General features: G+C 51.4%; 1 protein-coding gene across 4 annotated transcripts; it reads left to right on the top strand.

The window, feature by feature from the left end:
- Positions 1–4: 4 nt before the first annotated feature.
- Positions 5–10,019, top strand: St6galnac4 (ST6 N-acetylgalactosaminide alpha-2,6-sialyltransferase 4). 4 transcript variants are annotated; one of them, XM_027423797.2, is made up of 6 exons: positions 5–164; positions 506–606; positions 2,215–2,400; positions 6,390–6,802; positions 8,041–8,148; positions 9,361–10,019. In XM_027423797.2, exons 2-6 carry the CDS (start codon positions 595–597, stop codon positions 9,548–9,550), a joined length of 909 nt encoding a protein of 302 aa, XP_027279598.1. In that variant the 5' UTR covers positions 5–164; positions 506–594; the 3' UTR covers positions 9,551–10,019. The 4 variants fall into 4 exon arrangements, with proteins under 4 accessions (XP_027279598.1, XP_035302437.1, XP_027279599.1 ...); XM_027423798.2 differs by having other exon boundaries at positions 6–141; XM_035446546.1 differs by lacking the exon at positions 2,215–2,400.
- The last annotated feature ends 4,154 nt before the right edge of the window (positions 10,020–14,173 follow it).

Here is a 14,173-nt window from a genome sequence, read left to right on the forward strand (position 1 = left end):
CCCCGCCCATGGCCCCGGGCTGCGCGACTCCATCCTCCATCCCGTGGAACCGCAGCACCGCCTCCCATCCGGGGCCAGTTCCAGGCCCTCTGGCCAGGCCCACCGGACATGGAGCTCCGAGCAGGGCACCGTGAGCCCCCGGTGCGCCCCAGCCTGCCCGTCTGGTTAGCGCCCAGCTTGGGGAGGGGACGGTGGAATCTAGCAGGGTGAAAAACTCCACATCCTGCCCGCCCCAGGCCTCTCCGCCCCGCGGTAGCGAGGTGGGATGGGTGGGGAAGAAATCTCTGCTCCTGTCTTTTTGCCTGCCTTTGACCAACTGGATGACCTTGAGCCGACAGCGCCTCTTCTGTCTATCCTCCATCTACACAATGGGGATTGGTTTGGCAGGGTCTCTGAACCCACATCTTTTAGGATGGGCACGTTGTCGCATGCTTGGAGACTTTAAGGCTGTTGGTTCCTGGGCCCATTTGCCTTGACCTGGATCTACCCTCTTCCCTTGCCTCAGTTTCCCTCATATCATAGGACCAGCTTCCAGCCCTTCCCATCCCAAGCTCTGGAGACAGCAGCCTCCAGATTGCTGAGGGCACAGACAGCATGAAGGCCCGGGTAAGTGACATGGAAGAAAGCTCACTGGGGATTTGGGGGCAACCTGAGCAGAGCTTCTCAGCCACTTTCCCATGCCAGGAGTTATAGTGATCCCCCCCCCCCACACACACACACACTTCTTTTGGTGTTGGGAATGGAACTCAGAGCCAGGCACACGCTAAACACATACCCTAACACAGAGTCCCACCCACAGCCTGGGTGGTTACCCCTGTGTTACCTGCTACCTCCCTGCTCTGGAGGCTGCCACCCCAGGCTACTGACTTCCCTTTTTGGTTTCACTTTGCTTTGATCACCTTGAAATGAAAGCAACGGTACAATGTCACTCAGTTGATGGAGTGAGATGGTGTGAAGGTTCAGGGCAGGGCCTCTCCCCTTGCATTTACTGGCGAGCCCCTTGAATGTTGGGGCAGGCAGATTAATTACTGCCTGAGTCAAGGTCTCTGCTCCCATGTGGGCAGGGGCCAGTTGCTATGCAGAGCCTGAGGCCTGGGGCTGTGAACCCTGTCTCCTGGACAGCTGGCCATACAGAGAAGATTTATTTTTAGAAGCTGGTGTGGCTTGTGAACAGACAAGGAAGGGTGGGCCCCTGGCAGGATTGCCAGGGGCTGCTCTGCACTTCTTGTTTTCTGGGCATACTGGCCAGCACCTAGCATTTCCTCTGGAATGGCCTTGGGCCTAGAAAATTGGTGCTCCGAGAGTTACAGGTATTGAGATGGATGGCCCAGCAGATGGTGACCTGGGGCATTGCTCCTCCAGAGCTTGCTGGGCACTTTGAGTGAGTATGGGGTGAGAGGGTCAGAGGGTCTCTTGCTGTGGCCATTGGTGTATCATGCTAGAGGTGGAAGTGGCTGAGCAGAAGCATTCCAACTATTGAAGGCATCTTCTGTTTTTTGTTTGTTCGTCTGTCTTGTTTGTTTGTTTGTCTGTCTTCGTGTTTTGAAACAGAGTCTCAGTCTGTAGCCCAGGCTAGCCTGGAACTCACTGTGTACCCCATGTTGGCCTCAAATTTGTAACAATCCTGCCTCAGGCAAGGGATGAGCTGTCATGCCTGGAGACATCTATCTAGTCTGTCTTATCTACTTATCTACATAATGGGTGGTTGTGAGGCATCCTACATGGGTTCTTGTGCAGGTGCAAAAAACGCTGTTGTCACCACTGAGCCTTCTGTCCACCCAGATCCTAGTCAAGGTGACACACTGGGGGCAGGGTGACACTGCCAGCTGGGGGCAGGGTGATGGAGGTGATGGAGGTGATGGAGGGGCAACACTGGCCTGGGCTGAAGGCCATTGAGATAGAGACTCCAGACTGCAGAGTGTATCTGGGTATTAGGTGAGAATTTGGGTTCTGCAATTTGGGTTTAAGACCCCAGCCTGTACCCCGAACCCTTGCTGTGTGGTTTTGAGCAGTGTGTCGGCTTCATCCCAAGTGGATGTCCTGACTTGGAAGAAGGAATTTGGGGGGCTATCTGTAGTTTCAAAGGCCAAGAGCTAGTCATCCCTGAAGAAGGCCTTATCAATGGAGATTGAATTCTACTGAAGAGGTTCTACACGGGGAGGCTGTGGGCTATACACAAGTACCCCACAGGCCCATCACCGCTGTCTCTTTCAGGGTCGCCTTCTGCTCCTCATACTGTGCACCTTGACATTCTCCGCTGTCTACATCTTCCTGTGCTATTGGGCCTGCCTGCCCCTCTGCCTGGCTACCTGCCTGGACCCCCACCTCCCTTTGGCACCCAGACCCACTGTGCCAGGGCCCCTGCACTTCAGTGGCTACAGCAGCGTGCCAGATGGGAAGGTGAGTCAGCCAGGAAATGCAAAGGTGGCCAGAGTGTCCCATCTCTAGGAAGCAATGAGACCTGGGCTGGTGGCAAGCCAGCCTACACTCTGAGCTTGGCTTCCCTGCTCACCAGCTCTGTGCCTGCTGCCAGTCACTGCTCCTCTCTGAGCTCTCAAGGTGTAGGAGGAAATAGGGTTTGCACTGAGCAGATATGGCCTGGCTCCTCCCAGCTGTATGCTGGGATGAAAGGGTGGCTGGCCACTTGGGACTGCCATTGTGTGTCTGTGTATACTGTGTATCTTTAGACTTCTGTGTCTCCACACTGTATGCTCAGCAGGCATGGCTGGTTTCCTGCAGTGTTTGGCATTGTGTGGCAGCTGAGGATAAAGGGCCAACATAGACTGAGGTTATATATGATCCCAGGGCTCACAAGATGAGCCATGGCTCCTGTCCCCATAGTTGCTCTACCTGATATGGCAAGGGGGCATTCTCATCTTTGACCCTGATATCAGAGACCCTATATGTCATGTTTCACATTTAACAGCTGCCTATGCCATCCGGTCTAGTTTTTGGCACTAAAATTCTGGTTCTTAGTTAGGTGGCTCTTAGCCTTAGGGGCACGCTCTGGCTTGCTGGAGACACGTGGTCCCTCATCCCTTCAGTCTCAGCCACCTCCTCATCTATGAAGGACCATTCAAGCCATTCTTGCCTATGTTGGGCTGCTTTGAGGAGTCAAGGGTGACTGGCAGACCGTGCCCAGCACAGCTGCCATGGGACTATTTGATGAAGAGATGAAAATACCTGGGCTGGGCTGGGCTGGGCTGGGACTGTAGCTCAGTCTAGCGTGTCACTTTTGAGCAAGGATGGGTGTTAGGTTCAATTCCTAAGACCAAAAACCAAACCAAAGCAAAGCAAAAAAACTCCTGGGGGTGTGAACTCTGCACTCCCCAAGAATGGCCAGGTGGGACAAATGCCAGGGTGTGCTGGGTGGACCCTGTGCAATCTGTCATAATGTGACCAGAGTTAGCCACTTTGGCCGTCACAGAACTTGTGTGTGTGTGTGTGTGTGTGTGTGTGTGTGTGTGGTGTGTGTGTGTGTGTGTGTGTGTGTGTGTGTGTGTGTGTGTGTGTGATATGTGTGTGTAGAGGTCAATTTTGGGTGTTGTTTCTCGGGCATTGTCCACCTTTACTTATTTATTTTTTTATTTTTTGAAATAGGCTCTCCCATTGCCTGGAATTAAGTTAGCTAGACTGGCCAGTGAACCTTAGGGGTCTACCTATTTCTGCTTCTATAGTGCTGGGAAGTTCATACACTCACCCTTCCTCGCCCTTTTCCCCCCTCCTTCCTTCTCCCCCTCCTTCCCTTCCTTATACAGGGTCTGGAGATTGAACTCGGGTCCTTATTTCATCCCTGATTGCTTTCCTCAGCTTCCATTTGTTTTTTTTAAGTGGGAAATCCAGATATTGAACGTCAACAGGGATACTTTTACACACTTGTAAGAGTGAGGGCCAGTGCAAGGACACTTGATGGGGCCATTGGTGACTAGGATCAGAATAGACATCTCCCAATTGCTAAGACAGCCTCAGGCTGACAGCACAACAAGGAAGTCTTTTTGTTGTTTTTTGTTTGTTTGTTTGTTTTCTGCTTTTTTCAGAGAGGGTCTCACATAGCCCTGGCTGGCCTGGACCCTGCTGTGTGGCTGTGTGACTGATCCTCCTGCCACATGCCCAAGTGCTGGGATCATAGGCTTGCCCGACCCTGCCTGGTTCAGAACTTTTTTTTTTTTTAACACTGTGGTACAGAAAATATGAGTCCTTAAATCAACATTTTATCAAATAAAAAACGTACCTGAGGGGATTTCACAATGTCTTTTATTGAGTGGAATTAATGACCCTGTATCTTTCACAGCCTCTATAAACTTGAGTTCCTCCAGGTGAGGGCCCAGCCTTACCGTGGGAGCCCTGACATTGTTTACCTCTAACAAATTGGAGACAGTGGCCCTTCCTGAGCCTGTGGTCTATGTGGTGGCTCACATCTGTCACCCCAGCACTTGAGTTCCATGTCAGTCTCTATATAATAAGACCCTATCTCAGAAGAGGTGGGGCAGGATTTGAGAAATGGCTCAGTTGTAAAGTGTGTGCCGTGCAAGTGTAAGGAGTGGAGTGTGGACCCCCAGGACCCACAAAAAGCTAGGTCGGCATGGTAGCTTGCTGTAATACCTTCTTTGGGAAAGCAGAGGTGGGATCCTCCAGGGTAAGATAGTTAGCCAGATTAGCTAATAAAGCAGGGTTCTCAGTGTGTTGCCATTGAGACCCTGTTTCAATCAATATACGTGGTGGAGAATGACCAAAAAAGACACAGGCAAGCACACATAAAAGTAAACAGTCTACTTTATTGAACTGTATGAATTTGTAAAAGAATTACCAATTATTCATATGAAGTTCAATAGAGCTTTTTGTTATAGACAGAGTCTTACTATATAGCCCTGGCTGGCCTGGAACTCACTCTGTAGACCAGGCTTACCTTGAACTCAAAGAGATCCACCTGCCTCTGCCTCCCAAGTGCTGGGACTAAAGGTGTGCGCCACCACTGCCAGACAGTGAGTTTTGACAGAAGTAGGAGAACATGAATAGCCCTCACCATGGTGACATAGAACTTTTCTGTCACTCCCAAAAGTTCTCTTATGCCCCTTTGCTAGGGCAGCCCTGAGGCATTTGTCCACTCCACTGTGTTCTAGCCTGCTGACTTTGGCAGCCTGTCCCCAAGACCATCCTGTGTCCCCACTCCTTATTTCCTGTGCTTTCTCTTGCATTCTCAAGAGGACCAGCTGATGTGTCCACACCCACTTCACAGATGAGAGGTGATATGCCCCCACCCTGGGCCATAGAGCTAGCAAGGGATGGAGCCAGGATTTAGGCTAGGAACCAGACCGCCAAAGCTGCCATGGGTTGGACATGGAAGACCCCTCTTACTGAAAACCCTCCTATTATAAACTCCATGCAGTATGGTTGGGCTTGGACAGGGCAGGGAGGGGTCTAGGAGGGCTCTGAAGAGCTGAGGTTAGTGTTTACTTAACAAACACCTGACTTCCAGCCTGAGCCAATGCCATTCTTAGTGCCTTATAAATATTTGCTCCTGTATCCTTAACAAGGTCCTAGTAATGTAGGGACTTTTTAAGGCCTTGGGAACAGCAGCAATGCTGGCTATAAGGAAGCTTGGAAGTCATTTTCACATGCCTGGCTTGCAAAGTAGGCAAACTTTGGTCTTTGGGGGCAAACCTGGTGGTTGCCACCTATAATCTGAGCATTTGTGAAGTTGAAACAGGAGAAATGCAACAAGTTCAAGACATACCTAAGCAACAAAGTGAGACTTTATATCACAAATGAAAACTGGGACCAGCCAGGTAGCCTAATGGATGAAAACACTCATTACAAAACCTGACGATGGGGCCAGAGAGAAGGCTCAGAGGTTAAGAGCACTGGATTGAGGAAGAACCAAGTGTCAACCTCTGACACCCACACACCCACCCCTGTGCACACACATATGCACATACACAAATTTTAAAAATGAAAACAAAAGGCAGGGCGTTGGTGGCGCACGCCTTTAATCCCAGCACTTGGGAGGCAGAAGCAGGCGGATTTCTGTGAGTTCGAGACCAGCCTGGTCTACAAGAGCGAGTTCCAGGACAGCCTCCAAAGCCACAGAGAAACCCTGCCTTGGAAACACACACACACACAGCACACACACACACACAACAAAAAAAAAAAAAAAAAAAAAAAAAGGAAAAGAAAAAAAAGGACAAAGAAAATAAAAAGTAGTAAATCTTAGTCCTTGGAACTGATCCAACTATCAGGCAGATTAATAGGTAGGATGGGGCAGGTGGGACAGGTGGGTGTGTGTGGTGGGGCAGGTGGGTGGGTGTGGTGGGGCAGGTGGGTGGGTGTGGTGGGCAGGTGGTGGCAGCTGGTGCTGAGGTTTTCTGATTCTTCTCTACTTTCCTCTACAGCCCCTTATCCGAGAGGTTTGCCACAGCTGTGCAGTGGTGTCCAGCTCTGGCCAGATGCTGGGTTCAGGCCTGGGTGCCCAGATTGATGGTGCTGAGTGTGTGCTACGCATGAACCAAGCACCCACTGTGGGCTTTGAGGAGGATGTGGGCCAGCGCAGCACCTTGCGCGTGATCTCGCACACGAGTGTGCCACTGCTTCTGCGAAACTACTCACACTATTTCCAGCAGGCTCAAGACACACTCTATGTGGTGTGGGGCCAGGGCAGGCACATGGACCGGACGCTGGGCGGCCGCACCTACCGCACATTGCTGCAGCTTACCAGAATGTACCCCGGCCTGCAGGTGTATACCTTCACTGAACACATGATGGCCTACTGTGACCAGATCTTCCAGGAGGAGACGGGCAAGAACCGGTGAGCCGGGGACCTGGGGCTTGCCTTCTCCAAGAGCCTCTTTGTGCTAGGAAATGCTGTAAGATTGGAGGTGTCCTCTGAGGTCTGTTCCAGATAACTGAGTAACAGTTGCAATCAGAGTAGCTGCCTTCAGGCTAGGGATGTAGTGCCATTGGCAGGGTGCTTGCCTAGCATGCGTGAGGCCCTGGGTTCCATCCCCAGCACAAAATAAACTGACCTTGCACACCTCTGTAATCCCAGTACCCATGAGGTAGAGTCAGGACAGCCAGGAGTTCAAGGGCATCCTCAGCTGCATAGGGAGTTTGGTTGAGGTGAGCCTGGGCTACCTTTGTCTCAAAAAATGAGCAAACAAAAAACCTAACTGTTTTCAGGTCTCAGGTCCTAAGCTAAGCACCCTCATCGGATACCTCTTTAATACCTCATCTAAAAGGGTCCTCAGGGTTCCCAGTGGCACCTCATCTACATGCCTGTGCCCCTGCCCCCATCCTCAGATGTTCACACTTGTCCCCAGCTGCATGCACTGTTCCTTCTGCTAGAATATTCTAGAATTTTCCATGATTGTCTCTGTCTGGTCTAAATGAACTATCCCTTCCTGAGGAAAGCCCCCCCTGGGCCACCCCCTCTGGAGTGGCCTGTCCCCCCCCCACACACACACTGTGTTCTGCATCCACTCCTCTTTCCTAGTCTTTTCAGAGGCTGTCACCATCTGACATCACTTTTGTTTATGTGTTAGCACCATGTGGGGCAGGTGCTGGCTGTGCTCAGCCTGAATGGGGGAGCCAGCCTGTACTGTCAGAGGGAGTGCCCCTCTGTGTGGAGAGTACCCAGCCATCTGAGACCTGGGGCGGCCACAGCACCTTGACCCAAGTGGAATGGGGGGAGGCATGGACAAGGCTAACGGGTTCCTCTTCAAAGCCACCTGGAAGTCTCCCCGTTTCACAGTTGGGTACTGAGGCTCAGGAGTGAGTTGGGTGCCCTACAGCGGAGGCAGGGTCTTGAACAGACTGTCACTGTGTGCTCCTGCACTGGGGTCTCCCCAGGCCCTGGTGGCATCATCAGCTTGGGTGGGAAGACTGATGAGACTTGGGTTTGTGTGCAGCTCTGCCCCGACTCACAGCTGGCCTCAGGCCAGCTCGCTGCCTCTTCCTCATCCTCCCCAGGACCCCTTTCTAGTCATCAGGTGGGGAGTAGGGGAGGGATGTCAGGAGGGGCCATTGACAGTGTCCCATCCTCCCCAGGAGGCAGTCAGGTTCCTTCCTCAGCACTGGTTGGTTCACCATGATCCTGGCCCTGCAGCTGTGTGAGGAGATCGTGGTCTACGGGATGGTCAGTGACAGCTATTGCAGGTCAGACTGGCACCCAAGCTGGGGTAGGGGGTAGGAGGGGAGGGTGTGAGGCCTTGAGCCAGAGGGTCTATGAGCAGGCCTTTGGGGAAAAGTGTAACCTCTAGCTGGGTGTAGTGATCCTACTTAGGAGATGGAGGAGGGAGAATCAGATCAGAGCCAGCCTTGGCACCAAATCAAGTTCAAGGCGAGCCCTTTTTTTGAGAGCCTCCCAAAAATCTCAAACGAAAACAGAAACTTGTAGTTTTCTCAGAAGGTTGGTGAGCCATCAGAGCAGGTGTGTCTAACCTTTGACACTGTGACTTGACATCGTGAAAAGAGAGGACATACTCTTAATGCATCTTTTGACCTCCACATGTACACTGTGGCAGGTTCTTGCCAACCCACCACACACAAATAAATAAATGCAAAAAAATTTTAAGTTGCCAAAAAGATTTGACAAAATGGGCCTTGGATCGGACCATCCTAATGGAATAATCTTTAAAAGTGTTGCTCACCCCCTTAAAGCATATATCTATTTTTGTTGTTGTTGTTTTTGGTTTTTCTGAGGCAGGGTTTCTCTGTGGCTTTGGAGGCTGTCCAGGAACTAGCTCTGTAGACCAGACTGGTATGAAATTCACAGAGATCCGCCTGCCTCTGCCTCCCGAGTGCTGGGATTAAAGGCGTGCACCACCACCGCCCCGCCTATATCTATTTTTTAAGATTAATTTTATGTATATGAGTGCTCTAATGACTTTATGCCAGAAGAGGCATCAGATCCCACTGCAGATGGTTGTGAGTCACCATATTGGTGCTGGGAATTGAACTCAGGTCCTCTGGAAGAGCAGCCAGTGCTCTTAACCACTAAGCTATCTCTTGACACCTAGCTATTTTAATAAAACACCAGATAGATTTAGTTGTGGTATTAGAGATGTAAGAGCAGGGCCCCTGCCATGGCTGGCCCTCAAAGTACCTCTGAAAACTAGGGGCATGGGAGTCCCTTTGAGTGACTTGTTCTCCCTGGAGCTGAGCACCTCACTCACTCCAGGAGGTACTTCTCTAACCCAGAGTCACCCAGCTTGCAAGAAGCAGTTTTTGAGCCCCGGCCACTGTGCTCCATACCTGCCGACCTCCTGCCATCTGTCCAGATGTGGGTGTCCCTGGGCCTTAGCAGCTGGAGGCAGACGGCTCTGGGGTCCCCTGTCTGTCCCACCTGACCCTGTTCCCTTCCAACAGTGAGAAGAGCCCTCCTTCCGTGCCTTACCACTACTTCGAGAAGGGCCGGCTGGATGAGTGTCAGATGTACCTTTTGCATGAGCAGGCGCCACGGAGTGCCCATCGCTTCATTACTGAGAAGGCTGTGTTCTCCCGCTGGGCCAAGAAAAGGCCTATTGTGTTCGCTCACCCATCCTGGAGGGCCGAGTAGTTTCTGTTGCCAGTGGCCACCAGGCTTCTGCCAGGCCGCCACACTCCATCATGAACATTTTTTATGACTCTCGCCTTCTGCCTGATTCCAGGTGGTACCTGGGGTCTCTGTTACCCCACACTGGGTACACTTGAAGAATTCTTGGGCCTTGTGACTTGAAGGGGAGTCAAGAGGGTACATTTATACTACCCCTGCTCCCTGGCAAATCCACGTCTTCATCTTGGGGTTCCATCCACCTCCAGGTTGTTCAAGTGGCCTTTGCCCTGGGGCCAAGGGCCCCCTCACCAGCACCATGACTTTATGCCAACCTTGATCTTTCCCTATCTGTAGCCACACGGTGCCACATTCTCAGGCTGGTGGCCCTGGTTGTTGCATCCTAGAACCTGGGATTTGATGGGTACAAGGGCCTTTGAGCATCCGCCTCCCAGGACTGTCTCGGGAGTGTGCCAGTAAATGCATATTTTCTGGACTTTGTGTCTAGTGTGGTAACAGATGTGGGATGTGGTAACAGACCTGTAACCTATTCATTGGAGGGCAGACAGACCTCCAGCCCTTCCCAAGGTCCATGGCTGTCTGCTCTTCCAGCATTGTATCTGGGCATTGCTCCCACAGCCTCCTGCCCCCACATCTCCAGGCTAGATCTGACCACAAGATTATGCTGGCCCAGGAAAGCTACCCGTCCTCAGCAGGCAAAGAGCCGGGCCTCGGAGGGCTCAGGGTGAGGAAGAAACTCCACCCAGTGTTGCTTTCCTGTCCAATGAGTCAGATTCCAAAACCTTTGCCAGTCAAACTGCCTGTTAACTCTGGGACTTGGTCCCTTTGTAAGACAGAAAGGCAGAATGCAGCTCAGAGTGGGTGTTGTGGGAAGGAAGTGGTCTCAGGGCCAGCCCTTTCTCTGAACTTTGCTCATCTCACCTTGACATACCTACACAGCCATCATCCTGCTGTTAATGAGGGTGTGGTGCCACCCTGAGGAGGGAGCAGGTGCTAGTTACAGATGAGGTAGCCCAGGCTAGCTTCGGTGAGGTATCTGAGCTGGGATGCCTGAGAGCTCACTACCCCTCCTTCTCCCTTTGGACAACTGAGCAATGGAACCCTGGGATTTAGCTCTTGGCTCCAGAGCTCAGGACCCTCTGGGTAAGACCTGTGCAGTTCCCAGAGCCCTGTGCTTCCTTTAATCTCTCCTGCTACAAACTCGAAATTTATTTATTGATTGATTGATTGATTGATTGATTGATTGATTGATTGGTTTTTTTGAGACAGGGTTGCTCTGTGTAGCCTTGTACACCAGGCTGGCCTTGAACTCCCAGGGATCTGCCTGCTTCTGTCTCCCGAGTGCTGGGACTCGGCATGCGCCACCAACACCCAGCTAAACTTGAAATTCTTTTAATGTTAGGTTTGTTTTTTTAACAAGAAACCTCTCACTTAGCTATTGTACTGTATCCCAAAAGTGACAGAGTCCATCATGCTGAGGACTGTGATGGTCTAGCCCTCTCTCCCTCCTACCCATTTTCTCAGGAGTGACTGGAAACCTGGTGCCTGGCCCACAGCACTGCCCTTGTCCTCTTTATATCCTGTGCCAGGTAGGTGAGGTGGAAGCCTCCCAAGTAGGAGGAGGGGAGAGGGAGAGAGCTCTGAGCCAGACATGCAGGCTGGACGCCAAACCACTTCCGCAGGCTGGGCAGTGCTGAGGGGCCAAGAATAGGAATAGGGCAGGGGCAAGTAGTGGGTGGGATGGAAAGCCCTGGCAGCAGGCCTGACCCCACTCTGGCTCCACGGCTCCATTCTCTGATCTGTGTCTCTAGTTAATTAGAACCTTTTTGGGTTTCAGTTTCCCCATCTATAAAGGTGATCAAGTAGTTCCTACCCTTCAAGATCCCAAAAGCTCAGAGATGCTGGGCTACCCTTGGGGCTTAGAGCATATTTGGCACTTGATGTGGGTGAAAGCCACCATTTAAATGGGGTGACCTTACCCCTGGGTGGTCCTGCTCCACCCTGGTATAGGTAGTGTCAATGCAAAAATCACAGTTCCTATCTTAATGGGAATAGTCAATTCTGAAGCCATTTTGAGGATCTGTGGCCCAGGACACAGATTAGGTTACCCCAAAATCCATGTTCCAATGTGGCAACAGTTTCATGAAGTTTTATAATTTCATAGTAAAAAGAAAGTCATAAATCAATATTGGTTGGGTGTATCAGAGAGGCCGTCACAGCAAGATGGGGGAAGCACTCCTATAGGCCTATGATGTTATATGATAGCTTTCTTAGCTTTTGAGTTGGTAGAAGCTAGTGATCTGCTAAGTTAATAGCTTTCCAAGGCTTTTATCTATTAGTTAGAGAATGCTCTGACAAAGATAGGCAAGGAATGGCTGTTTGAAGCTAAAGCTAGCCCAAGATACAGCAATTTCTGACCTCTGGGTGGTCTCTTTATGTACAGCTGCTTCCCGGTTCTCATTCACAGTGGGTATCTGGCTTTCCACCCCATTTGAAGTCGTCCAACCCACGCCCTCTCCCTGTGTGTTCAGAACCAAGAGAAACCCCCGACCCCCATCCTGATGGGATTTAGGCTGTATTCCTTCCTGAGAGTCAGTCTTCTTGTTTCTAGCCACCAGGAAATGCTGGCCCAACCCTTGGGTCCAGCACACAGAAGTGCTTCTGTCCTGGCCCAGCCTCTGGGTGAGGTGTTTACTGCTGGGTTGGCTCAAATAATTGTTTCTTGGGAAACTGCCTACTACTTCCTCCTGGCACACAAAGATGCCTTCTGACAGGTCTGGTTGGCACAGGGTCTACTGAAGTCTCTCCAGTGATGGGACTGATGAGCCCCTTCCTTGGCTGTGGGCCTGGTACCTGCTGGAAGGTAAGTAGGGACAAGGGCCATGCAAATCCTTGAGGTGTTATGGGGGTCACTCATGTTTACAGACTCTGAGCTCATATGTTCCTGTGCCTCCTCTGGTTCCTTTGTCTCAGCAAACTCACTGGGAACCCACCAACTTCCTTCTAATCCCAGGAAGGAAGCAAGGTGGGTCCCACAGCCCCCTGGTGTCTTAGAGTTCATTCTTGATGAATCTCTGGTTGGGGTGTGAGCTTCTCTATAGGAACCCCATTCTTACTGGGAACGGTTGGGCACCTCGTCCAGCCCCTGTCCACGGAGACCTGTGTACTCCATACCAGGCTCAGAGCTTTGCTTCAGTCTCCAGCCTCCTCCTTAGAGGTTGAAGTTTGGAGTCCCCAGACCTGACTTCCAGCTGAGCTGAGCACAGATCTGTCTGTGGAACTAAGATGGTAGGTGAGGAAAAGCCTCCTAAAAATACAAAGAAGTTTGCTAAAGGAAGGATTATGGTGTAGCTTAGTGATAAGGTAGTTGCTAGGTACACCTGGATTCCAACCCAACAGTGGTAGTGGGGGGGGAGGGCATTTGGTAAAGTGCTGGAAGTGCAGGTATCTGGCTGTCACGCATGCGCCTTCCCTGGGGAGAAAGGACTAAAACTGAGTGAGCTTCTCCAGAGACCAGGCAGGTCGTGGCTCAGGCCCCATTCATGAGTCTCTGTTGTGGCTTGGCCCATTTAGTTCTCCCAGGCTTGGGGCCTGTGTTTTCCAACAACTCAGTGGGTATTAAATAGACAGGTCTAGATGAATGTCAGCCTGCCTGTCACCTCCACATTCCCCAAGCTGGAACCTGTCACTCCCACACTCCCACCTTCTGGAAAGCAGGCTCCCAGTCACTCCCCTGTAGCAGGTTCTTTTAGCGATTGAGTGAGGAGTTGCTTGGAACGGGCTTGATGCAGAGACAAGCACCCCAACAAGATCTTCTGACTTTCTTACCCCCACTTTCTTTCCTTTTTCTGGGACAGGGTTTCCCTGTTTAACCCTCGCTGTCCTGTAGACAAGGTTAGCCTCAAATTCAGATCTCCCTGCAGGCATTAAAGGTGTGTGCCAACTCTTAACCACACTATTAGTACCCCAAAGGGGGCTGTTACTATTCCTGGTGCCCAGGAAGGGAAACCCTCCTGCAACAAGTCCAGAAATCTGATGGGCTTGAGTTGGGGGTCTCTGGCTGTGCTTTGGTCTGGGTCTGGGCTTAAGCATCCTTATATTTTCAGAGTCCCTAGCAGGGCCTGGGGCAGGGAGAAGGGCTGTGGGGACAGAAATGCTTCCATGTCTCACACAGCCTCCACCCCACTGACTGTCCTTGCTGGTGAGAGCCCTCTGGTCTCTGAGTGCCTAGTGCTCAAGTTCATCAGATTTTTCACCTGCCCTTTCTTTCTCCACAACCACACCCACCACACCCACGGTGATTTCCTTTCTGTCCTTGTGGGGGGGCGTCTGTGGTTGAGGTGAGCTAAGGCTCACCAAGCACTAGAGGTGGACACTGGAGAGCAGGGATCCTGTGTCCTGCATACACTCTGCTTGAGTCGCCTGATTCCCCACCATGGCTGGAGGCTGGAGTTTAACACACACACACACACACACACACACACACACACACACACACACACACACACACTTGGTTTTTCTTCAATTTTAAAATTAATCTATTTTATGTGTTTGGGTGTTTTGCCTGCATACGTATCTGTGTACCGTGTACATACCTGGTGCCCTCGGATGCCAGAAGAGGGCACTGGA

This window comes from Cricetulus griseus, chromosome 6, assembly GCF_003668045.3.
Source record: "Cricetulus griseus strain 17A/GY chromosome 6, alternate assembly CriGri-PICRH-1.0, whole genome shotgun sequence".
In the NCBI taxonomy this organism is placed as follows: Eukaryota; Metazoa; Chordata; class Mammalia; order Rodentia; family Cricetidae; genus Cricetulus; species Cricetulus griseus.